Raw genomic sequence first — 26,748 nt, forward strand, 5'->3', positions numbered from 1 at the left:
GCGGGAGCAGGAGTGGGTGTGTCTGAAGTGGGGGAGGCTAAGTCTTAGAAGGTGGCAATTTTCCTAGGCCGGCGGCGCGGGGAGCAGTTGGAGAGGCCCGGCTGGCCGGGGCTTCGGCCTCAGGCTTCGGGAAATGGCCACGAGGGGCAGGATGGAGGACGTGAGTGCGCGGAAGTGGAGGGAGGCTGGTCCCGGAACCCCTTTCTTCCCTGGCTGGGCGCGCGGGGCGGAGACTGCCAGGGGAAGCCACCCTTCACCGCTGCGGCCGTGGCTGGAGGCGGCGCTTCCTGTGCAGGGCTGACCCGGGGCGCGGGATCCTGGGACGAGACCCCAGGAGGCAGTGGGGTCCGCGACGCGCCGGCTCTGGGCTTCTGTTCCCCGGTGGAGGCCGGGTGGGCTGCTGGGCGGTGGGTGCGCGGATGCGGGGTCCCCTGACGGGCGCCCAGCTCACGTGCGGAGCGCGTCTTTGATCCCGGAACTGGGAGCTTCACGTGATGCGCGTCTGGCCTGACAGCCCTCCCTCGCGCGCGTGTCTGCGCGGGCGGCTGGGTTGCGCTCACGTGTCCTGGGGCGCAGGGGCGTCAGTCTCCCTCGTCGTGCGTTCTCTGCGTGGGCTTTAGAGCGCTGTGGACCTGGAGCGGCTGTGACACGCAGTCAGGCCGCCGCCGTCCCACGGGCCGACTCGTCGCTGTCATTGCTCAGAAACCCGCACTGGAGAAAACCAGTGTTGTGATGTTTTGACTGCAAGCGTGATAGTCATGGGAGGATATTTTAAATTGCCTTACTTCATGGGTCCAAACCAGATTACTAAACAAACCAACCAACCAACAAACCATAGGCCTAGTTTACAGTCTGTATAGTACAAAGTGAAATCTTGACTTAAATATATTGAAACTTTCTTAGGGGAAACATGTAATTGTGCCCAGAATTAACTGGTTTGCCTCATTGACAGGTAATACAATTTATCCTTGAGAAATGCAAAGTTGACAGTTACATTAAAGCATTAATTTGGATTAATACATAAACAGGAATATTACTGTGATCCTGTCATTGAATTAGGGGCATTAGGCAAGACACATAACAGTCCCAGGCCTACAAGAGCTTAGATTCTTATGTAAGTAACAACCACACTTAAAGTATCTTAACTAAGATCCAAACAATTTCTAATGATAAAGCTAAAACCTACCAATTTTTTTTCAGTTGAAAAAATGTAAAACTAACTGTAAGACATTGAAGGTAGATTTGATATTCACATACATTTGAAGAAATAAATCATTGTTTCTGAATTTTTAAGGGTGACATTTGTAAGCTGACAGTGTATGGGGGAAAAAATCAGGAAAATGTGTGCAGTAAATGCTTCTTGGTTGATGCTAAGTTGCCCCCAGATTTTTGAATCTATAGCTTTTAGTTTTAGGATGAGTACAATTCTAGAAATCTGTTCCACCAAACAAATGGAGATTAATGTTTCACCAACAGTTACATATCTAAATCACTTTAGATCTGAGCAAGTTGCCTGTTTTGGGTAATTTGTGGCTATGATTTCTACCATTCAGTAAAAAGCTAAAAATACGGTGTATGCCATAGGCCTAGACACTTAAAAGAGTTAACAGAGGCAAAGGCTTTTCATTTAGGGTTCACTGTTTGCAAGCTATGAAACCAACTCTGACTGATTTAAGGAAGAAAGGAATTTCTTTGAAAGGATCAGAGTGAGTGAACACCTGCGCCTCTGAAAGGACTCCAGTCAAGGGCGGCACAAGAGATCTAAGGGACGGGGGTCCTTTCAGAGTCTGCCCTGGACTGAATGTGCCTAGTCTCCCTTTGCTTTGTCGCTCACATAAAGAATTGAATTGTCCGGCCCCCTTAGGTTCTACCAGAGGCCAGAGGTTCCACCTTCCCAGAGGAGGGTGAAAAGTACTGAAGGATGTTCCCATTGGGACTTAATGGAGAGGTAGACAGTGAGTCCCCAGAGGAGATCCAGTTACTATCACAAAAGAAGAGGAAAGAGATCCATGTGGGCAAAACAGAAGATATCTTGTCCAGGTCATGATGTAGTTCTTAAGAGTGTAAGCGAAGAAATTACATGGATTCCAGGAGTTATCTTCATTTTACCTTTCACGTGGAAATGGTGAGTTGCCATCTGAGAGTGATGAGGCATTGTTACACATTTCCTGTAGAATCCACTAGACAGGGGATTTGATATAGCCTTCAAATATGTTTTATTTACTGAGTCTAATAAGTGACGTAAAGAAGAAACCATATTATCATTTCCAACCTGTTTAGTGTAATCAGGAGAAACAGAATACATATACATTAAAGAGGGAAAAATACAAGATAGCACTCATAAGGAAAAAATACAATACAGACTTGGTGGCTGGGTGGGTTAAGCGGCTGCCTTTGGCTCAGGTCATGATCCTGGGGTCCTGGGATTGAGCCCCACATGGGGCTCCCTGCTCAGCAGGAAGTCTGCTTCTCCCTCTCCCTCTGCCCCTCCACCCCTGTACATGCTCACTCTTGCTCACTCCTGCTTGCGCTCTCAAGTAAATAAATAAAATCTTGAAGAAAAAAGAACTATTCCAAATTAATATTATGAGCAGTACATTTTATAGCGGTTGTGAAGTAGAAAGAAAACAGTTGGCAGGACAAGTTGTTTCTTTGTTTTTGTTTTTTAGAGGGGGTGGGGGAGAGATTGAATCTTAAGCAGGCTCACACCCAACTCGGAGCCTGACTGGGGCTCCATCTCAACCCTGAGATCATGACCTGAGGCGAAATCAAGAGTCTGACACTCAACCGACTGAATCACCCAGGAGCCCCTGCATAACAAGTTTTATAGAGAACTTAAGGCTTGTATGGATTCTGAAAAAAATAAGGGTATTTGTGGGGCCGTCTAGAAAGATCATTTAGGCTAGGGAAGGAGGGTCATGCAAGGGAGGTAAATGGGAGATAAATGGACAGTAGTCTTAGAGTTAAGGTCTCAAGGCATGCTTTGTTGAAACTCTCAGGCCCCAAGTGTTCAAGAAGTTGGGCAACATTTTGTTCACTCCACACACATACTGAGCCTGTGCTCTGTTAGATGCTAAAGGTATAATGAAGGTACAAAACAGTGTCTCTGCCCATGTGAAGCACACTTTTCCAACAACTTTGCTGTCCTGTGGTTAGCATTGGAAGTTGTAATACACATGTGTGAGAATGCAGTAGGGACTTCTGTTCCTAGCCAGCACGGTATAACAGGGACTGGATTCATTCTTCTGCCTGAAGTAACCAAAAAACTACATGCAATATCGGAAACAACATTTTTTTGAGCTATTGAACATTGGGCAGTGAAAGCCAGTGCTTTCCAAGAGGAGGGGGATGGAGTGAGTCATATGACTGCCCCAGCTGACCCCCCTTGAGAGAGGCTGAGGGCTGTGACAGGAAAGGGTGCCCCGGCAGAGGTCAGCAGGCTCCCTGAGTTGAGGAGATGGAGCTGAGAGTCTGGGGAGACTGAGGCAATGAGAGTTCACGTGGCAGTACCTGGAGAGGAGAACTGAAAATGTGCAGAGTGCCCCTCAGGGAGTCAGCAGAGTCCTGCTTAGTATGGGCCTGTGAGCACATTGCCCACGGCCTGTAAAAGAACCACCTGAAATGACTAGAGGAAGCGGAACTTAGCGCTCACACAGGGCCAGGCATCGTGGCTAGTCCACTAGTCCAGCTGGAAACTCAGTAATTCACAGGATACTAGGTCTCACAGAGGTCTTACCTTCATAGTGGGGAAAAACTAGCCTTAGACTAAACATGGCTGTGGTCCCACAATAAATAAATAAACATGGCTGTGGTCCCACAATAAATAAAAAAAAGCAAGGCCAAAAAGACCAAACTGTTTCCAAGTAATTTAACTGTGTTCCAGAAAAAAACAAAAACTCAAGACTGTAGGAACACAAAACTGTCCCACACCCAAAGCAGTAAATTGGGAAGTCTTTCATCCAATCCAAAATTACCAGGCACTGATGATTATGTAATGTAGTGAAGGTGTTAGGTAATGCTTCAGTGGGAATCATTTTGCAATATATATAAGTGTGTCATATTAACTCCTGGTGCACTTTAAACTTACACAAAGCCATATGTCAACTGGATCTTAATAAGTTGAAAAAATTACCAAGCATGCAAAAGGCAGGAAAACATGACATATAAGTCAGTTGAAATGATTCAGAAATGACATACTAAAAATAGCAAACAGGAACATTGAAAAATTATTATATCTGTTTTCTGTGTGTTCAAAGGGGTAAAAAGACATACGGAAGATATAAAAGAGATCCAAGTCAGACTTGGGGACATGAGAAGTACAGTGTTGGCTGACAGGGCAGTAGGAACAATGTTGAGGATCAGTGAAGCCAGTGTTCTTGCTAAGATAAGCCCTTGACACGTGGGCCAAAGTAAGTAAAGGCACAGGGACTGAAAGAGATTTGTGAGAGATGGGCGCATGAGCAGTCAGCATCGGGAAGGAGAGAGAAGTAACGAGAGGCAAGACCCAAAAAGTAGCTTGGGAAGGGATTCTAACACAGAGAGCCAGACTAAGAATTTGGATTTTGTCCAGAGGAGAATGGGGAGGGACTCAAGTTTTGGGGGAGAGAAACGTAAATGTTCATCTTAGAAGACATGGACTGCAGCAAGACGTTGCTAAGGTCTGGAGACTAGAAGGCAAAGGCCATGAGAAATGATGGGACCTAGCGAGAATAGTGAAGAATGGAGAGCAAGATGAGATTGAGGGGCCAGAGTGGTAAGGCGTTCCATGGGGAGCAAGGGAAGAGCAAGTGGTAGAGACAGCAGCGGCTGATACTGACTGTCACGTCTGTGCCAGCCAGTGTTCCAGCCCTTTTATGAATAGTAACTCGTCTGATCTCCCCCCTCCCCAAAGCTATGAAGCAGTTGCTATTAGCAGCACTGTGTTTCCCGAGATGAGAAACAGGCATAGAGATGAAGTAACTCCCTCACCACTAAGGAAGCAGGAGAACTGGTATCTGAATGGGGCAGTTTCCTTAGGAGCTTACCTGTAAGCATAATACTTACTGCTTTTGCATTTGGTCAGAGCTGATTCTCCCCGACAGCTCCTGATAACCTCTCCTGCTTAGCCCAGGTCTTTGACGACACCCTGACTGACTTAGGAACACTGCTGAGGTAGGATTGGAACAGTCATTCATTCATCATCTGTTCCGTGGGTGCTAACCCCCAGTCCCTGTTGGGCGTGAAGATTACAAAGACAGATATGTGGTGGGGAGTTTGTAGGTCTCATGTAATCTACTTGGGAGGATAGGTAAGAGGTAGGACTGTCACAGGATAGTATGATAGAGGAGGCAAGCACCAAACTATGTGGGAGGGCGTGGAGGTGTGGCGTGATCTAGATGCTTGGCAGCCCGGGAAGGTTATGTGTAGGAATTGACCCAGCAGAACTGGAAGGATGCGCAGGTGGTAGCCAGAGGAAGCTCTGTGAAGATTGGGACATCTGTCTGCTGACTGAGAGAAAGCTAGAGGTAGAGGAGTGTGGAAAAGAACAGAAATAATCAGAATCATACCGTAAGTTACAGCAAACTAAACAGGAAGCTGTATGCAGGCACTGAATGAAAAAAAAAAATTGCAAAGCAGCATTGAATGCCTGAGTTTGGAAACTGAGAAGCCCGCCCCAGATCTGAATTAGGCTCCAGATTATTATTTTTATCTTTGTAATCTGGTGCCCAGAAACCATCCCTATACCATTTGTCTCACTCTACCCCTTCCAAAGAGCCCTTATCTCTTTCCAAATGCTATTCTCAGGCTTCTCTTTTTCCGGTGAAATCTTTATTTCCATCCTATTTTTGTCCAGTTAGCTCACTTATAATATTATTTCATCCTGTATACCTTTATCCCCAGCTTCCCCAATGAAAATGTAATCTTTTGGACAGGGACTGTGTTTTATAATTTTTTCATCTTATAGTATCTTATATATAAGAGTTTTCAGCACGGGTCTTAGATTAAGAGATGGTTATATGAGCCAGAGATCTGGTAGTACTGTTCCTGCCAAGACAGCACCTTTAAATGAGTCAGACTGAATTTTTAGGTTGCAGCTCAATGCCATCAGCTACTTCCGGAACTTTGCAAGTTGTTTTCATTGAGACTCTGGTATCTGTCAACTAAAGTCTCCTGGAAGCTCTATCATGGTGATCTGTTTCCTTCTCTAAAACATTTCTATCATAACTGAAAGTTTAATAAAGCCTCCACCAACTTTCCAAAATTTTGTGGAACATCAGGTTGTAGTTTAAGAATTGCAACCGTATGTAATTATTTCATCAATAATCTAAGTAATGTTAGATAAATCAATATCTAAGTTTGAGGACTTAAAGAAAACATTGTTTGCTTTAATCTCATTATGTAATACCTCACTTGAAGATAATTGAAGTAAGATTTCCTCAACCCATTTTAACACTTGTTTTCACCAACATGTATACAGTAGTTACCTAGAAGTTTATGTTATTTTTAAACTCACTTTATGTAGGGAAGGTATTTTTCTTGCCTCTAACTTGTGTAATGGTTTTTAATGCTTTAGAATTTAGTAGATTTGTCTTAGAAACATAATCTGGAAAATGGGGATTAAAAGATTGCTTCTGTTTTTCCGTACCTCAGGGTTCCTTGGATCTCACCCAAAGTATTGAAGATGACCCTCTTCTGGACACCCAGCATCTTCTACACCATTCATTACATGCTCAGTTTAGACCCAGATTCCACCCTCTTCCTACAGTCATCATAGCAAATCTTCTCTTATTAATTCATGTAAGTTGGCTGGGACAATAATCCATGCAGAGGCAATGTTCTTAAAAAATATATATATCAGCTCAAGATGGCTGGGTGGCTCAGTTAGCTAAGTGTTTGCCTTCAGCTCAGGTCATGATCCCAGGGCCCTGGGATCCAGCCCTGTGTCAGGCTCCCTGCTCAGCAGGGAGCCTGCTTCTCCCTTTCCCTCTGCTGCTGCCCCTGCTATGCTCTCTGTCTCTCTGTCAGATGAATAAATCTTTAAAAAAAAAAAATATATATATATATATATATACACACACATATATATATACAAGCTCTTATGTATATATAAAATGTAATAATAATAATGTGTGTGTGTGTGTGTGTGTGTGTGTATGATCTTCAGAGGGCAGTTTGGCTACATCTACCAACTTTTTTTTCTTTTTTAAAGATTTTATTTATTTATTTGACAGAGAGAGATCACAAGTAGGCAGAAGGGCAGGCAGAGAGGAGGAAGCAGGCTCCCTGCCAGGCAGAGAGCCTGATGTGGGGCTAGATCCCAGGACCCTGGGATCACAACCTGAACTGAAGGCAGAGGCTTTAATCCACTGAACCACCCAGGCGCCCCTACATCTACAACATTTAAAATGTACATACTTTTTTATTATATCTCTACATCAAAGAATTTATTACAAATATATTTGCACATGTGTAAGGATATTGTTAATAATAGTAATGTTGTCTGTAATATCAAGATATTGCAACTACCACCATTCAGAGGACACTTTGTATTTCCCATCCATATGAAGGAATGCTCTGCAACTGTTGGGAAAAAAAAAAACAGGGTGGATGTGTATATATTAATTAGACTAGCCTTCATACTTACATTGTTGAGTATTCACAAACACAGGTTTACATTCGGGTTTGCATGGAATGTTCCCATTTGCACATTTTAAAAGATAATTGAGAGGGCTGGTGTGTATGTTTATTCCCATGTATAAACAGAAAATTTCTAGAAGCATTCACAAGATCCTTTAACACTAGGTGTCACTGTGGTGGAGGTCTGAGGTCCTCAGTAGAAGGCATACCTGATACATTTTACTATTTGCCTTTTGTACTATTTGAAATGTCTTTTTACCATATACATGTGTTTTTCAGTTACTAAAATTAAAAAAAATGTAGATGAATCTAAATATTTTGACACAGAAATTTATCAATTTATCTACACTTAGAAAATAATGTTAAGGAGAGAAGTCCAGTTGCAGCAGAACACTAAAGATGTATGTGTCGCAACTAGTAGATAAATAAGTTCTGGAGAGAGCAACCCTGTCAGGACCCCTCTCACTCCTGAGAGCTTTTTCTGCATCCTTGCTTTAAAAAATTCTATCACTTTAAAAAAAGAAAAAAGTCCTGGCGATCAAATGCATAGCCTAGTTTCTACAGTCAGCCATATTTTACATATTATGAACTTCAGAGTTGCCAAGAGATTAGATATCTTAATTGTTGTCACCACAAAAAGGAAGCGGTCATGATGTGAAGTGATAGAGGTGTTAGCTAACTGGGAAAGTAATTATATTGCAACACATAAATGTATCAAATCAACCTGGCTGTCTCAGTTGGAGGAAGGTGTGACTCTTGATCTCGGGGTCATGGGTTTGAGCCCCACATTGGCCGTTGAGATTACTGAAACTAAAATAAAAGTTTTTTAAAAAAGAGAGAAAAAACAAACCAAAAGCCAAGTTGTCCTCTTTAAACTGACACAATGGCATATGCCAGTTATATCAACAAGAATAAAGAAGTAAATAAATTCAACATCACATGCACACAAAAAGAAACCCCTAAATGGAAAAACAAATAAGCAAAACACCTGTACATGTGAACGGTCTTGGTGTAAGCTTATCGATGGCTCTGCATCCAGTCTGTTAATCATCTCCATTTTGGTCACTGAGATCTGAAGCACGAGGGGATGTAGTTATTCTTTGCTACAGTGTGAAAAGTCAGGAGTTCTTAGCAATCCCAAGTCTTTATGAGAAGAATGAATGTGGTTCATTGACTCGTTCAGCCGCTGCTCCAGTGACACACACCATGTAGACTTGAATTCACAACTGAATACCCTGAGGAGAGAGGAGCATCCTTTTTCCTTGTGTAGATGTAGTTATGTGTGGCCTGGTTCTACCAGGTCTTCCTAATCCCCGGATTATCAACTAAAGAGGTGGCCTCTTGGTCCCTGGATTATGGCCTGTTTTCTTCTTTTTTTTTAATAACGTATCTTTAATTTGCATAACATACTCTCTATGTATTTATACCCCCACATACACACCAAACATACACACACATGACTTTGAAAAACCTTTTTATATTAAAATGCCTGCCTACAGGGGCATCTGGGTGGCTCAGTGGGTTAAGCTCAGCTCTGCCTTCAGTTCAGGTCATGATCTCAGGGTCCTGGGATTGAGCCCCACATCAGGCTCTCTGCTCAGCAGGGAGCCTGGCTCCCCCTCTTTCTCTGCCTGCCTCTCTGTCTACTTATGATCTCTCTCTCTCTCTTTCTCTGTCAAATAAATTAAAAAAAAAAATCTTTAAAATGCCTGCCTATGATACTGTGGGATCGATTGCCCTCATTTTAGGACTAAGAAAATCTTATGTTAAAAAGCAAGAAAAATACCAGCATTACCCTGATACCCAAACCAGATAAAGACACCACAAAAAAAGAACCGTAGGCAAACATCTCTGATGAACATAGACACAAAAATCCTCAACAAAATACTAGCGAACCAAATCCAACAAAACATTTAAAAAAATCATTTACCGCAATCAAGTGAGATTTATTCCTGGGTTGCAAAGGTGGTTCAATATTTGTAAATCAATCAACATGATTCATCACATTAATTATTTTAAAAAGGATAAGAACCATGCCATCATTTCAATGGATCAGAAAAAAAATTTGACAGAGTACAATATCCATTCATAAGAAACCCTCAACAAAATACATTTAGAAGAAACATACCTCAACATAATAAAGGCCATATATGAAAAACCCACAGCTAGCATCATCCTAAATGGGAAAAAAAAAACTGAGCTTTCTCTTAAAGATTTTATTTATTTATTTGTCAGAGAGAGAGAGAGAGCACAAGCAGGGGGAGCAGCAGAGGCAGAGGGAGAAGCAGACTCCCCGCTGAGCAAGAAGCCCAATGTGGGGCTTGATCCCAGGATCCTGGGATCATGACCTGAGCCGAAGGCAGACACTTAACCAGCTGAACTATCTAGGCGTCCTGTGCTTTTTCTTTACAGCCAAGAACAACAAGGGCTGTCCACTCTCACCACTTTTATTCAACATAGTACTAGAAGTCCCAGCCTCAGCAATCCGACAACAAAAAGAAAGAAAGGCATCCGAGTTAGCAAAGAAGAAGTAAAACTTTCAGTTTGTACATGACATGAGACCACACATAGAAAGCCTGAAAGATCCACCAAAAAACTGCTAGAACTAATAACAAATTCAGTAAAGTCACGGGATACAAAATCAATGTGCAGAAATCTTTTGCATGTCTATACACCCAATCATGAAGCAGTGGAAAGAGAAACCAAGGAATCAGTCCTATTTACAATTGCACCCAAACCCAAAAGCTACCTAGGAATAAACCTAACCATAGAGGTAAAAGACCTATACTCTGAAAACTATAAAACACTGATGAAGAATTGGAAGATGACATAAAGAAATGGGAAATCATTCCACACTCCTGGATTCAAAGAAAAAAATATTGTTAAAATGCCTATACTACCCAGAGCAATCTACACATTTAATTCAATCCCTGTCAAATACCAAAATACCAACAGCATTTTTCAGAGAACTAGAACAAACAATCCTAAAATTTGTATGGAGCCACAGAAGACCCCAAATAGCCACAGCAACCTTGAAAAAGAAAAGCAAAGCTGGAGGCATCACAATTCCTGACTTCAAGTTCTAGGACAAAGCTGTAGTGATCAAGACAGTATGGTACTGGCACAAAAATAGACACATAGGTCAATGGAACAGAATAGAAAACCCAGAAATGAAACCTCAATTACTTGGTCAGTTAATTTTCAACAAAGCAGGAAAGAATATCCAACGGAAAAAAGACAGTCTCTGCAATAAACAGTGCAGGGAAACTGGACAGCAACATGCAAAAGAATTAAACTACACCATTCTCTTTTATCATACACAAAAATACACTCAAACTGGATGAAAGACCAAATTTGTGAGACCTGAAGCCACAAAACTTGAGGAAAATACAGGCAGTAATTTCTCTGCCATTAGCCATAGCAACTTTTTCTAGAAAAGTCTCCTGAGGCAAGAGAAACAAGTTAAACTATTGGGACTAAATCAAAATAAAACGCTTCTGCACAGCGAAGGAAACAAACAAAACTAAAAGGCAACCTACAGAATGGGAGAAGATATTTGCCAATGACAAATCTAATAAAGGGTTAGTATCCAAAACATACAAAGAACTTAAAAACTCAACACCCAAAAAACAATCCAATTAAAAAATGGGCAGAAGACATGAACACGTATTTCTCCAAAGAAGACATCCACCTGGCCAATAGACACATGAAAGTATGCCTAACATCACTTATCATCAGGGACATGCAAATCAAAACTACATGAGATATCTCCTCACACCTGTCAGAATGGGTAAAATCAACAACACAAGAAACAACAGATGTTGGCAAGGATGTGGAGAAAAAGAAACCCATCAGCATTGTTGGTGGGAATGCAAACTGGTGCAGCCAATCTGGAAAACAGTACAGAGGTTCAACCAAAAGTTAAAAATAGAGCTACCAGCAGTCGCACTACTAGGTATTTACCCAAAGAATGCAAAAACATGGGGCCCCTGGGTGGCTCAGTGGGTTAAGGCCTCTGCCTTCGGCTCAGGTCATGATCCCAGGGTCCTGGGATCGAGCCCCGCGTCGGGCTCGCTGCTCAGAGGGGAGCCTGTATCCTCGTCTCTCTCTCTCTGCCTGCCTCTCTGCCTACCTGTGATCTCTGTCAAATCAATAAATGAGATCTTTAAAAAAAAAAATGCAAAAACACGAATTCAAAGGGATACATGCTCCCTGTTGTTTATAGCAGTATTATTTACAATAACCAAATTATGAAAACAGTCCCAAGTGTCCATCAGCTGATGAATGGATAAAGAAGAGGTGATATATATATATACAACAGAATATTACCCAGCCATAAAAAAGAATGAAATCTTACCATTTGCAATGATAAATGGATGGAGCTGGAGAGTATTAATGCTAAGCAAAATAGTCAGAGAAAGACAAATGCCATGTGATTTCACTCATGTGGATTAACAAAACAAATGAGCAAAGGGAAAAAAAAATAAGAGAGAGACAAACCAAAAAAGAGACTCTTAATTATAGAGAACAGACTGATGGGGGGTTAGGAGAAGTAGGTGATGGGGATGAAGGAGGCGCTTGCCATGAGCACCGGCTTGTGTACAGTTGTTGAATTACTATATTGTACGCCTGAAACGAACATTAAATTTCCACTCCATAGACATTAATTAACTGAAATTTAAGTAAAAATTTAAACAAGCAAAATGTCTATATGCTACTTTATAAAAAATGGATCAGCTTGCTTCAATGTACAGTGTTTTCCTGTATAGGGAATTTCTCGACCTTTCAGTTTTTTCCTTTATGGTAATAGGCATCTTGAGTTGCCCTAGCAAATATGACTGCTCTTGACAAATCACATAGACAAATCATATATATTTTAAGTAGATTTATTATATGCTAGGATGGCCTACTATTGGTGTTTGGTGATGAATACCAAGGATACATTTTTCTTTATTTGATTTTTAAAATTACAAAATAACTTCCTTATCGTAACAAGTAAAACATTACCAAAGCGTACAAAGATAAAATCCTATCTTCTCTTTTATCTGCTTCAACCCTTTTCTCTGAGTTAATAAATGGGTATATCTCAGTGCCTTTCGTTCAGTTCGTACAAAAAGAGGTGTGCCTGGGAGGCTCTGTTGGTTAAGTGACCGACCGACTGTTGATCTCAGCTCAGGTCTTGATCTCAGGGTCCTGAGTTCAGCCCTGTGTTGGGCTCCACCCTGGGCATGGAGCCTGCTTAACATACACACATACACACACACACACACACACACATTCATACATATTTTAAAGGATTTCCCCTATTTCTTCCCCCCGCCCTCCAGTTGGATAATACTGTATTTATCACTCTGCCCAAGTGTTCCTCACACTTGAGCCTGTGTCAGACTCCCCAGCAGGCTTGTTAAACTAGATAGCTTGGTGACATTTCCAGATTCTCCTGGTTTTGGGTGGGGCCTGATAATTTGCATTTCTGACTAGCTCCCTTGTGATGCTGATTGTGCTAGTCTGTAAACCACACTTTGAACTACTACTCTATAATTTACTAATCCTAACATACAGACATCCATCCAAATTAATACAGGAAGATTTAGTTAATTCTTTAATAGCTCAATACTACTCTGTTTTATGAGTAGATGTATTTTAATTTACTCAAGCATTCTGCTATGGATGAACACATATCCTCGGGCAATTTTCTGCGTTTTTGCAAATAATAGAGAATGCTATAATAAATATTGGTAGTCATAGAGCTGTCTGAACTGGGGCTGTTACTTCTGATGAGTAGAGTTCTTAGGACAGGATCAAGATGCTTCCAGATTCTTTTTCCACATCTATTCCCAGACCAGCAATATATGAGAATATATGAGAATTTCTGTTTGCCTGTATTTTGGCACCAGTCTTTTAATTTTTTGTTGATCTAATTGCATACTTGTTTTTGTTCTCTCAAAACTGAAACTAGAAGTAAAGTTTTTTAAGCCATGATTTTTTATTAGTTACCTCTGAAGCACTAAATTAACTGCTTTTACTCTTTTCAATAAAAGAGAAGTGGGCAAGAAATTGTTTAAGTACTCATCTTTGTTAGGTGGGATTTGGGGTGACTTCTCTTATTTGTGATTTGTTTCCAAATTTTCTGCAAACTTTTCTCCAAATTTTCTGTTTAAAATATTTGTAAAATGGGGGAAAAAAGTTTGTAAATTCATTTATAAAAATAGGATCACAAAAGTCATAGGTATGACTATGTGCTTGGGTGGTAAATATCATTTCTTAATTCTAAATATTGAATATTAATCCTACTGCTTTCATTTCCACCAGGTTGTATTTGTCATTTTAGCATTTTTAACAGGTGTGCTTTGTTCTTACCCTAATCCAATTGAGGACAAGTGCCCAGGAAACTATACCAACCCACTGAAGGTTCAGACAGTCATAATCCTTGGAAAAGTTATTTTGTGGATTCTGCATTTCCTTCTTGAACGCTACATCCAGTATCACCACAACAAAGTCAGAAACCGAGGCTATAACACGATCTACCTAGCTACGAGGCATCTTAAAGGACTTGCACTGATGATACACTCAACCGGTGAGTCTGGCTCAGCTTGTCTGTGGCTTGCTTGTGTGGTGGAATTGCCAGCAGAAGGCAAATGGGGGGTTTGACTTTATAATCAAATATAGTCTCTCGTGTTTGTGAGAGTGATGTGTGTTGTGGCCACTAAAATAAGATCAGCTTATTGTCTTGAAGCTTTTTAAATAATATGGTCTTAATTTTCTTTTCTTTTCTTTCTTTTTTTTTTTTTTTTTAAGATTTTACTTATTTAGGGGCACCTGGGTGGCTCAGTGTGTTAAGGCTCTGCCTTCGGCTCAGGTCATGATCTCAGGATCCCGGGAGAGAGCCCCACATCAGGCTCTCTGCTCAGCAGAGAGCCTGCTTCCCCCTCTCTGCCTACTGCTCTGACTACTTGTGATCTCTCTCTCTCTGTGTCAAATAAATTTTTTTTAAAAATCTTAAAAAAAAAAAGATTTTACTTATTTATTTGACAGAGAGAGAGAGAGAGAGAAACACAAGCAGGAGGAGGGGCAGGCAGATGAAGAATAAAAAGCAGGCTCCCCCCTGAGTAGAGAGCCCAAGGTAGGGCTCAATTCCAGGACCCTAGGATCATGACCTGAGCTGAAGGCAGACCCTTAACTGACTGAGCCACCCAGGTTTTCCCAGTATAGTCTTAATTTTCCTTTCACATCTGTGTTTGTTATCATGGCGGGGGTGTGAAAAATTTCCCTCTTCTAGGAAGATTTTTGGTTGAGACCCCACTATAATAAAAAGTTAACAAGAAAAAATAAACAAATTTATTAACATGCATACTTCCTGGGCACCTGGGTGGCTCAGTGGGTTAAAGCCTCTGCCTTCGGCTCAGGTCATGATCCCAGGGTTCTGGGATGGAGCCCCACATTGGGCTCTCTGCTCAGTGGGGAGCCTGCTTCCTCCTTTCTCTCTCTCTGCCTGCCTCTCTGCCTAGTTGTGATCTCTGTCAAATAAATAAATAAAATATTAAAACAACAACAACAACAACGTGCATACCTCCTGTGTTTCATGGGAGAGACCCAAGAAAACCGAGTAACTCTCTAAAAGGGGCCATGCCACCACCTTTAATACCATCTCTAGCCAGAGAGACCATAGACATTGTGGTGAGGCAGTGGGAGGAATAATGGGAGGGTGAGCAGTAAAAGCTCTGGAAACAACGGTAAGATTATTATGCAGATTTAAGTCTGCCTTCTCTGTGGATAATAGTTTCTAAGCCTTCCTTCTCTTCCTGGTACAGAAAGGAGGACACGCTTACAAACTACTTTTCCTTTGTAACTGTCTCTTACAAAAGGGTATCTTCCAGGGCACCTGGGTGGCTCAGTCAGTTAAGTGTCAGCCTTCAGCTCAGGTCATGATCCTGGGGTCCTGGGATGGAGCCACACATCGGCCTCCCTGCTTGATGCAGAGCCTGCTTCTCCCTCTCCCTCTGGTGTTCCCCCTCTCCCTCTGCTGCTCCCTCTCTGCTGCTCCCCCTGAGAGAATAATGCTCTCTTATTCTCTCTCAAATAAGTAAATAAAATTTTTTTAGAAAGGTAACTTCCATCAGCTTTCTGGGATTCACCCGTGTCTGCTGTTTCTTAAAACTAATCAGCTTAAAATAACCCTTATGTCGGGGTGGCTGAGTCCGTTAAGCGTCTGCCTTTAGCTCAGGTCATGATCTTGAGATCCTGGGATCAAGCCCCAAGTCGGGCTCCCCGCCCAGTGGGGAGTCTGCTTCTCCCTCTGCTGCTCCACTTACTTCTCTCTCTCTCAAATAAGTAAAATCTTAAGAAAAAAATAATCCTTATGCCCAAAAGCGTATTTTGGGGTGACATTTCCTTGCCCGCATTGTGAACATTGTGTCCACGTATCTGCCTGTGCATGATGTAGACTTCCCCCCTTCTGGTATGAGCCGTGTTAATCATCTCAAGAAGATAAGCTGCTGTTGCTATTTGATACTTCTAGGGTGAGAGGAAGAAATTGGCTTTACTTGAAATGAAGTTCAGTGTTTCTTTTAGTGAGAGACTGTGATATAATAAAATGCATTATCCAAAATGGAAAACAAAAGGTTGGAAAGTCTGCACAGGACTTAGCTGCATTAGTACCCACTTTGTTGATTTTGCAAACATCTTAAAAAGGCTGAATGGAATTAAATTGAACTTCTTTAGGCATTTTTGCCTTGGTGTTCAAATCTCCTTCCTTTTTAGAGAACCTCGTTTTCGGATTGAGTCCAGAATAAATACTTAAACATTTTGAAACCAGATTTGAAGATAATTTATTCCCCCAGAAAAACAGCTCTACAGAATTTAAATTTTTTTTCTTCTGTGTTCTATTAATACATTTTCTTAAAGGGCAGGTGCGAGTTCATCTACTCTGCGATGTTCTCAGTGGCAGCTGCAGGGCCATGTGATAACAGAGAAGCATTTTATAGAGATGGCTGGTTTTGACTCACTGTGGGGTGGAGGGGGGACATTTTTACCTCTTCCTTGAGGAAGAGCTTGGCTTGTTATGTTCTGCGCTGATGTGTAATACTTGTTTTTGGCCAGAAGATGTCACTATAACCTTTCCTCCCACCCACTGAAGATAAAAGCAAAAATCCATTTTTAACTTAAAGACCGTATATGCATTATAACCAAAGTAATGTTCAGTCTCTTAAGTGACCGGTCAGGAAGTAGTACTTTTGAGGCCCACCAAGGGTTGTCTGATCCTTACCTTTCTGCTCACTTTCAAATTCTTGCTAACATATGACCCTTACTATTTCTAAGCAATTAGACCCTTACTTTTAATTGCAGATGGCATGACTTTTATGTTGCTCATATAAGGACCCAGAAGATCAAAGAGATTGGGGCAGGTATTGACCTTGTTTGTACTTTAAGTATTTTATCTTATATGAAGAATAAAAAGGTAAATCCATGAGGATGTAGAACGTCCAGCTAATCAATGAGTGTGACCATTGTTTCTATGGCATGTGATAGTATTGTGGGCTAGTGATTAACTTCATCCTGATACCTTTTCTCTGTAAAATCGGGGAAATAATATTTCTCACACAAACTCTGTTGCAGGAGGAAGTGAACTAACAGTACCTAGTAGGTAAAAGCTTCTGCCTTCAGCTCAGGTCATGATCCCAGGGTTTGGGGATCAAGTCCCGCCAGGGCTCCCTGCTCGGCAGGGCGTGTTTCTCCCTCTGCCTGCCATTCCCCCTGCTTGTGTGTGCTCTCTTCCTCTGACAAATAAAGAAACTCTTTAAAAATAAAACTACTACTACTGATTTTGGTTTTGTGTAATCTTTAAAAATCCCAGGCACACTGCCCCTTCTGCGCTGTATTCTTCAAAATGAAAGTACAAAACAAGGCTAATGATCTTTAAAACCAAATAATAGATATGCTAAGTGTGTGGGGGGGGGGGAACAGTTCATATTGATCATATAGTGTCCAAGCACCATCCTAAGTATTTTTCACATATTAACTTCATTCATTCCTCACAAGAGCACTGTGAGGAAGGTACTGTTGTTCCCATTTTTCAGACAAAGAAGTTGAGGAGCAGATGTGTCAGGTCATTTGTCCATAGTCAGCAGCATGTCCCAGATGTCCAGCCAGGTGGTCCACATAACTGCAACATTCTTAACTGCTGTGCAGTTTTCTGCTGGTACATTATGTGACCAGGATGGGCAACCACGGTCCTCAAGTGCCTCTGGGTTCAGAAGAACTGGGGTAATGCAAATTTCCAGAAACTTCATCCTTATGTATTTATTTATTTGAGAAAGAGAGAGTAGGGGGAGGAGCAGAGGGAGAGGGACAAGCAGACTCCCTACTGAGCACGAAGCCCAACAGGAGGCTGGATCCCATGACCCTGAGACCATGACCTGATCCAAAATCAAGAGGCAAACGCTCAGCCGGCTGAGCCATCCAGGCATCCCTGCATCCCAGGCACCCCTGCATTAAATGCACATGGGACTTCATGCAATGTCATTATTAATAATTGTAGAGAACAAAAAATCGTAATTTGGTTTTTAAGAAAATCCAGATTCTTATGTAATTGTATTGGGGGGGCATCATTAACTCTTAGCTGCATTGGGGGTTTTTCGCTCTAGAAAGCAGCAGTTCGGGGTTTTTACCAACGCTCCCTTCACTGCTCCATATAACAGGGCCTGGGTATAGCCTGCCTTGTGGACCCCATCTGGGCTCTGCTAACCCTGCACTTCTCTGTCCTCTGCAGGCAGCACAGCTCTCCTCCTCGTGCTGTGCGTGCAGCACTCCTTCCCGGAGCCCAGCAGGCTGTATCTTGACCTCATCCTGGCCATCCTGGGCCTGGAACTGATCTGTTCCCTGACCTGTCTGCTCATTTACACAGGTGAGAATTACAGCAAGACTGTTGGGCCAAAGACCATTAACTGGTTGTTTCATCCCTGATCATGGGAAGCGTGGCCATTATCTTTGCGGCAAGGTTTTCCTAGCGGCTGGGAGCCTGTTGAGCACCTGTACTTTTCATTGCTGACCACATGGAAACTTGCATGATTTCAAACCAACAGCAACATACCAGTGATGCTTCTAAATTTGTGTCATAAACTAATTTTTGTCAAAAACAAAACAAAACAATACAAAAATCTAATTTTTATCAAGTCAAGTGACATCTTATCACCTTATCTTTAAAAAAGACCAAAAACAAAAAAATTGAAAAGACCCACAGACATTTGCTTCTTCAAAGGCAACTGAGATGTAAGTCTGGCATTTAAATTCAAAATGACAAAATACAAAATAAGTGAGTAAATAAATTATGTGTGCAAAACTGCATTTAGCCTAGACTTGCTTTAGGATAAACCATTTAGGAACTCATTTTCTAAATTTAGAGCTGTCTGAGGATTGATCTATTTGTCTCTCTGTGTCTCTCTCTCTTTCTCAGAACTCTCAGGGGTTAAAATTAAAGGAAGCTTTACTTTAGAGGGGTGCCTGCGTGGCTCAGTTGGTTAAGTGGCTGATTCTTGATTTCGGCTCAGGTTATGATCTCAGAATCTCTGGGATCAAGCCCCACATCAGGCTCTGTGCTCAGTAGGGAATCTGCTAGAGGATTCTCTCTCTCTCTCTCTCCCCCTGCGTGTACTCTCCCTCTAAAATAAATAATCTTAAAAAAAAAAAAAGCTTTAGATATATTAACGTGAAAAACAGTTGGAAGAATACTTTTAGCAGAAAAAAAATGCAAGCTCTGGAAAAATCTAGGTTTCATTCCTGCTGCAATATTGATATGCAGTAAAATCTGTCCAAAATAGTAGCTAATTTTCTGGCGCTGCTTAACAGTAATTTTGTGATAATAAAATATCTTGTGTATCCGTTTTGAAAAAGGTCATTTCTTTTTGCCAAGAAGGGCAAAGTCACACAGGTCACAGCTTATGTCACTTTACCGATTTTTTTTTTTCTGTGCATCTCCTTAGGCCAATAGGAGAGTATCTAGAATATGAATGGTATTACTACTTTGTAAATGTGAATGTCACATTATTGATTGATCTTTATAAATGTTTCTATAATTATTAGCTAACAATGAGCCAAATTATGGATAGGATTACATTTTGTACCTCTTTTTAAAAAAAAAAAATGTATATCACCCACTTAACTTCCTAGAAAAGAATGAAACTGGTTTTTTTTTTTTTTTTAAGATTTTGTTTATTATTTGAGAGAGAGAGAGAAATCACACCAAAGGAGGGTGGGGCACACAGAAAGAGAAGCAGGCTTCCGGCTGAGCAGGGAATCCAATGCAGGACTTGATCCTGGGACTCTCCAGGATCATGACCTGAGCTGAAGGCAGTCCCTTAACCAACTGAGCCACCCAGGCCCCCAGTATGAGACTAGTTTTAAAGTAAGATTAGTTTTTCAATATATAAGAAACAGCTTGCTATTTCAGTAAAGTGATCCATATGACAAATGAATACTGAATTACCTTTTTGATTGAGATCAGTTCCAGTCTATGACATGTCTGTCAGATGCTATAAATAAGGTTATAGTTTAGGTCTGAATAGAGAATTCACTTACCCCGTTACTTTAGTACTCTACAACTTTTATTTACTACAAGGGGTGCAGGCCTTCTTGTAGTAAAGATCTATAGAATGCTCTGTGACATAGAAGGAGGTAATAACAATATTCCAAAGATCATGTGAATGTTAATCATGTAAATAAGGGAAATTAATACTATTAAAATGTAGTCCAAGATTTATTTCTCTAGGACTTACTGTACTATTTTTAAAGGATTTTAAAGGATTTGCTGTAGCATCTATAATTAATTATAAATAAGACATCTAAGAGATTAAAAAAAACCAAAATCCTGAGAGTGTTTAAGAGTTAAAGGCAACAGATATTCCAAGAATCCTGACAGGAACTCATTTTTACATTTGGACACAAATAGTTACATGACACCTAGAATTAAACAAAAAGGGTTTTATTTTATTCTTTTCCATTTATTTTAATATATTGCCTTCTAATTAAAAAGAATTGCTTTATTCTATACTCAAAGACTTTGTAGCATATTTCTTCTTTACTTTATATTAATTTTTAAATTTTTATCTGAATAAAAACACCATTAAAAAACTATCTTGTTGGGGTGCCTGGGTGGCTCAGTGGGTTAAGCCTGTGTCTTCAGCTTGGGTTATGATCTCAGGGTCCTGGGATCAAGTTCCACATCAGGATCTGCCAGCGGGGAGCCTGCTTCCCCCTCTCTTGCTGCCTCCATCTCTGCCTGCCTCTCTGCCTACTAGTGATCTCTCTCTCTGTCAAATAAATGAATGAAATCTTTAAAAAAAAAAAAACTATCTTGTTAAATCTCAAATGAATATGCTTCCTACTGTAAGAAAACCTGATAATTGGTAATTCACACTCTCAAAGTAAATAGATGGTTTAGATAGGAAAGGTTTATGATAATTGTAATTATAAACTTAGGGTTTCTGCAAATACTTAATTTCTTTCTTTTTTTTTTTTTTAAAGATTTTATTTATTTATTTTACAGAGAGAAATCACAAGTAGATGGAGAGGCAGGCAGAGAGAGAGAGAGAGAGGGAAGCAGACTCCCTGCTGAGCAGAGAGCCCGATGCGGGGCTCGATCCCAGGACCCTGAGATCATGACCTGAGCCAAAGGCAGTGGCTTAACCCACTGAGCCACCCAGGCGCCCCAAATACTTAATTTCTTTAGAAGATTCAAGTATGAGTGTTTTACCTCCACATCCTCAAGAGTAAGCTTAATTTATTAAATTACAATGTTTCCTTAAATATACTGTAGGGTTTTTTGGGTTTTTTTAAGGTTTTATTTTTTTATTTGACAAAGAGAGAGAACACAGCAGGGGGAGCAGCAGAGGGAGAAGGAGAAGCAGGCTTACTGAGCCCAGTGCGAGGCTTGATGCAGGGCTCAGTGTGGGGCTCCATCCCAGGACCCTGGGATCATGACCTGAATGGAAGGCAGACTTTAACCTACTGAGCCACTCAGGTGCCCAAGACCTTTTTATTTTGTCAGACTGTGGTATGTCTTTTATTTCTGTCCCCTTTTACTTTAATACTATCTAGCTGTTATTTCCTGTCCCCCAGTTCAAGAAACTTACATTTTTTTCTAAGCTTCTTCCTTTATTCAGGGATTATTTGGGGAAAATACCATTTTAGAAAACTAAGATGTAAACACTGAACAGCTCAGATTCACTGGTAGATGTCACATAACAGGTTCAATTCTCAGCCTTCATCTTTACTGGATGACCTTGGACATAGTTTACCTCCTGGAAACTTACCCCTCACTAGCTTCAGGCCTCTGGTTTTTCTGGTTTCCTGCCTGCCTCAATGGGGCTCCCTAGTCGCTCTGTTGAGTGCTCTCCCTGACCTGTTGGAGGGAGCTCCGCAGCTCAGTCTGTCTCCTCTAACCTGCAAGCTAGAGCACATCAGGTTTTGTGCCAGTGCCATTCAAAGCCAGAAGGTGCTTCTCATTTCCAACTTCCTTGCTGTACCTGAAAGTCAAAGGCATCTAGGTACTGGGCACGCTTGGTTCTTCTGGCGGCATACTGTGTGCTTCCTCCTGGTCCTTCCTGGTGGACCCTCTGCACATCTCCCAACTTTCTCACTTTTTAAATTTTATTTCATCTATTTATTTGAGATAGAATAAGAGTGAGAGAGAGAGTACAAGCACGGGGAGCAGCAGGCAGAGGGAGAGGTTAGACTCCCTGCGGCAGGGAGCCGGATGTGGGACTCAATCCAAGGACCCTGGGATCATGACCTGAGCTGAAGACAGCTGCTTAACTGACTGAGCCATTTAGCACCCCCCACACACAACTTTCTCACTTTTAACCTCTTCACTCCAACTTCTTGAGCCTAATTCTCAGCTGAAAGTGCACATTCGAATCACATGAGGAGCCTGGAAGCTCCACAAAAGGAGAAACAGAGTGTCTCATGACTCTGCGTATATATCCAAGACATTTCCACAAAAACACATACACAGTTGTTCAAAGAAGTGCTGCTTATAATAGCCCAAAGGGGAAAACATCTAATTGATTTTAGGGTAAACTGATGGATAGATAAACAAAATGTGTTCAGTCTATACAACAGAATATTACTCAGTCCTAAATGGAGTGACTACATGGACTGATGTACTAGTATGTGCTGCAATGGGGATGAACGTTGAAAACATTATGCTAAGTAGAACCAGTCATTGCGAAGACAGTCTGTGTACAAGCCCATGGATATGCAATGCCCAGAACAGGCACATGTACAGAGAGGAAATAGATGAGCAGTTACCTAGAGCCAGAGGGCAGGGGGCAAATGGAGAATGACCACTAATGGGTACTGGGTTTCTCTTTGGGGGTATGAATGTGTTCTAAAATTGACTGTGGAGGTGATTGCCTAGTGCTCTGAAGTACTGAACCATTGACTTGTATACTTCCAATGGGTGAATGCATGATATGTGAATTATATCTGAAAACTTGTTATGAAAAAGGAAATAATGGCATGTGGAGCTTTTACAAAATGTAATGCGGGGGTCTGACCTGCCCCCCCCCCCCCGCCCCAGCCCATTCCCATGGCAGATACTCTCATCTATTTGGTGTAATTCTCATGTTCATTCGGGGTTGACAGTCACTGCCTCCTTCTCCCCTGGCTTTCTCCCCCCTGGTAGCCATCTCTGGGGGAGACAACTCATGTCAGCCTGGTCCCAGAGTTATTGTTCAGGCAGGCGAGAGCCCAGCCCAGTTAACTGCTGTCCAGGGTGCAAATTGCCCCAGTTGCTGTCACCCCTGAGAGGGGGAGTGGCCTTCACCGTGTCTGCTTCTCTGCCTCTTTGCCACTGACTTCCCCCACTTGCAGTACCTAGACTAGGTGGCTGAAGCCACACAGATTCATTTTCTCACAGTTCTGGAGGCTGGCCAGTCCAAGGTCAAGGCATGGACAGGCTTGGTTTCTCCTGAGCCTCCCTTCCTGAGCTGCCTTCTGTGGGTGTCTTCACATGGCCTTGTGCTCTGTGCAAGCACATCCTGGTATTTCTCCTGTCCGATCAGGGCCCCACCCTTATTACCTCATTTAATGTTAAATACCTCACTGGAGGCCCTATCTCCAAAGACCATTACTTCAGGGTGAGGGCTTCAGCATGTCAATTTTCAGGGAACACGGTTCAGTCCATAACATCACTCACCCTCACAAGCTGCCAAGTTCATTGGTGGCCTCCAAACTGCTGCGTCCCCTGGGTCCTCTCCATGTCTTCACCTTCCTGGCAGTGACTGCTCTTTCCCGGTTCTCCTCCCTCTCTGGAGATTCATTTTCATTCCTTTTAACAGATTCTTCCCATCTCTTTACTATTAGTGGGTGTCAGCTTTCCCACATCCTTTTTCTCTACCTACTGAAAGTTACTGTCCCCACACTAGTAGACAGTCCTCAGGTGAAGAGAACCACCCAGACCTTTATATTCACCTGCTCAGTGATCATTTCCATGCTGGTGTTCCAGTGTACCAAGACAGAAGTGACCTGAACATCTGTCTCTTCTTCCAAACCTTCCCCCATCCTGTCCCTCCTCCCCTCCCTCTGCTAAGAGCATCAGCCTGCAGCTCCTGCTCAATTCAAAACCTTTTTGTCATCCTGGATTCTTTCTTCCCCCTTACTCTCTCCCCTCCCTCAGTCATCAATCCTGTTCAGTTGGCCTGTCTCCCATATCTGTCTCCTCCCCTCTGTCACTGTCACTGCCTCAATGAGACACTCATCACATCCTGTGTGGATAATTCCCATAGGCTTGCTACTGCTGTCCCTTCCTTGTTCTCTTAACTTGGTATTCCTTCCTTCTGCCAATGTAATTGTATTCAGAAGTAACTCTTATCATTAACAGTTTCCCTGTTCAGAGTTTTCTGAAGTCTTGGTGTGGCATAAAAGACCCTCCATGAGGGGTACCTGGGTGGCTCAATGGGTTAGGCCTCTGCCTTCGGCTCAGGTTATGGTATCAGGGTCATGGAATCGAGCCCCACCATCTGTCTCTCTCTGCCTGCCTTTCTGCCTACTTGTGATCTCTCTCTGTCAAATAAATAAAAAAAATCTTTAAAAAAAAAAAAAAAAGGAAAGAAAAGAAAAGGTCCACCATGAGCTGGCCCTACTCATCCCTGCCCTTCAGGGGTGATGGTGAGCTCCTTTCAGTGACTCCCATTTACTCTCAGGACAAAGTATCAATGCCTTGGCAGTCACTCATGTCTTGCCTGCCTACCTTTCCACCCCCTCATACACACACACACACACACACCCCTTGTGAGTGCACACACACCCCTTCTCAAGGTCTAAGTATTTGTTCAGGCTCTTCCCACACCTAAATCACCCTTCTTCTCTCCTCCCCTAGTCCGTGCAGTTCGTTTTCCTGTTTCCCCCAAGACTGGACTCAAGCCCTTCCATCCTCCTCCATGATCATCCCTCCCATCCCAGTTCTGCTGAGTTAAGGGGCTGCTTTCCAGGGCTGCCACAAGCTCCTCATGCAAGCTTCGATTTTGGTTCTTTTCATACTGTCTTGGAATGTAGACTGATGATCAGTATTTTTCCCTGAAATAGTAGCTCTTTCTATAGGATAGTATCAACAGTGGAGGTTGTTGGAAAAAAGTCATGGTTCCTGGACTGGAAACCTGACTACTTATTTAACTTCTCTGGGCTTCACTTTATTGTAGAAGGTAGGGGTCATAAGGGCATCTGCTTCAGGGGGTGGTTCTGAGAACTGGATGAGGCTATCCATGCACAATAGTTCACCTGTGCCTTCTGTCTTTTAAATTTTCCAAAAAAATCGTAGCTGTTATTATGACCAGTAATAATGACACTCTCTGTAGTCCGGTGTTTAGTTCAGGCCTGCTCACAGATTTTCAATAAACAAACTTGTTTTTTCACTTTATGAAGCATTTTCGTCCATATTAACTTACTTGAAAAGCATAGCCAATTATTATAATTTGAAAAAATGGACGTAAAAGTTTTTTTCATAATTAGGTAGCCTGACTATAATGACTTTATTATTTCAGTGAAAATTCGAAAATTTAATAAAGCCAAACCACAACCTGATGTACTTGAAGAAGAAAAAATCTATGCTTACCCCAGCAATATTACCTCGGAGACTGGATTCAGGTAAGCTTCGGGTGGGGAATGAAAGACTAGAGAAAGAGAATTATGAGGCTCCCCTGCCTTGAAAATCTAGGAAACATTCTTATGCTTGGAATTTATGATTATGCATATGTGCCTTAGATTTAAGTTTGATTTGCTTACTCCCATTCCCCTGGATAAAACCAAGTCTGATGAAAGAACCTCATTTTGGAATATTACTTTGGCTTACAGCATCTTAAGAAAAAGTCCCAAATACAATATGCTGTACTGGAAACTGGGAGGGACCCATTTGCAAAGAGACAGCGAGTATTGGTGAATATGTTGATTCTTCGCAGGCCTATTTCAAGCCTAGAAGAGATCGTTGAAAAGCAAGGAGACATAATTGCCTACCTGAAGCGACACAATGCCCTGTTGAGTAAGCGCTTGTTGACTTTCACTTCCTCTGACCTTGACTCTCCGCCTGGTCACGTGTGAGCTGCTCAAGGTCAGGAGAGCAGTAGCAGAGGAATGCAGAGGAATCTAAGACTGATCGATGACCTGACAAGCTATTCTCAGGAATGCCAGTTTTTGCCAGATAGCATTTGACAATTTTGGTTGGAAACTTTAATTTTGCTCTCACCTGCATGGCTCTTTAGTAGGTGAGACTTTTGGGTCACTTGAAAAGTATTTCATAGAGCCTGGATATCTCGAGGAGAACGTCTGTTTTTGCACATTTTGAAGTTGTTTACCTGTCTGGTTTATCCTAAGATCAAAGGTGTAGTTTAAACGACTCTTCCTGCCCAAGACTAGAACCTGGTAATAATTTGGCTATGTATATGGAGGTAATCTGACGCGATGATCTAGTTGAAACAAGGGTTTGATCAAGTAATATTTTCTCCACTCTTAAACTGATGAGAGAAGTCATTATTTTTGTGGTTAATGTTGTTTTCCCCTGCAGAGCCTCATCATGTACTCGAAGTGCTTGTGTGCTTGTGGGGATGACAGCTTGGCCTCTGTAGCTCTTATGGAGAACATCCT

General features: G+C 41.9%; 1 protein-coding gene across 3 annotated transcripts; it reads left to right on the forward strand.

Moving 5' to 3' along the window:
* Positions 1 to 26,622, forward strand: TMEM192 (transmembrane protein 192). 3 transcript variants are annotated; one of them, XM_032332607.1, is made up of 6 exons: positions 3 to 160; positions 6,631 to 6,777; positions 13,930 to 14,194; positions 18,386 to 18,520; positions 25,653 to 25,755; positions 26,067 to 26,622. In XM_032332607.1, the coding sequence occupies exons 1-6, from the start codon at positions 134 to 136 to the stop codon at positions 26,203 to 26,205; spliced, it is 816 nt and encodes a 271-aa protein (XP_032188498.1). In that variant the 5' UTR covers positions 3 to 133; the 3' UTR covers positions 26,206 to 26,622. The 3 variants fall into 3 exon arrangements, with proteins under 3 accessions (XP_032188499.1, XP_032188500.1, XP_032188498.1); XM_032332608.1 differs by lacking the exon at positions 18,386 to 18,520 and having other exon boundaries at positions 1 to 160; XM_032332609.1 differs by lacking the exon at positions 6,631 to 6,777 and having other exon boundaries at positions 2 to 160.
* The last annotated feature ends 126 nt before the right edge of the window (positions 26,623 to 26,748 follow it).

This window comes from Mustela erminea, chromosome 2 (genome assembly GCF_009829155.1).
Source record: "Mustela erminea isolate mMusErm1 chromosome 2, mMusErm1.Pri, whole genome shotgun sequence".
Lineage (NCBI taxonomy): Eukaryota > Metazoa > Chordata > Mammalia > Carnivora > Mustelidae > Mustela > Mustela erminea.

Bases quoted from the DNA above. Each gene is read 5' to 3' on its own strand.
- TMEM192 (XM_032332607.1), top strand. From the start codon at position 134: ATGGCCACGAGGGGCAGGATGGAGGAC. The intron at 161-6,630 runs GTGAGTGCGCGG...TCCGTACCTCAG, and splicing joins CGAGGGGCAGGATGGAGGAC to GGTTCCTTGGATCTCACCCA. The intron at 18,521-25,652 runs GTGAGAATTACA...TTATTATTTCAG, and splicing joins CTGTCTGCTCATTTACACAG to TGAAAATTCGAAAATTTAAT.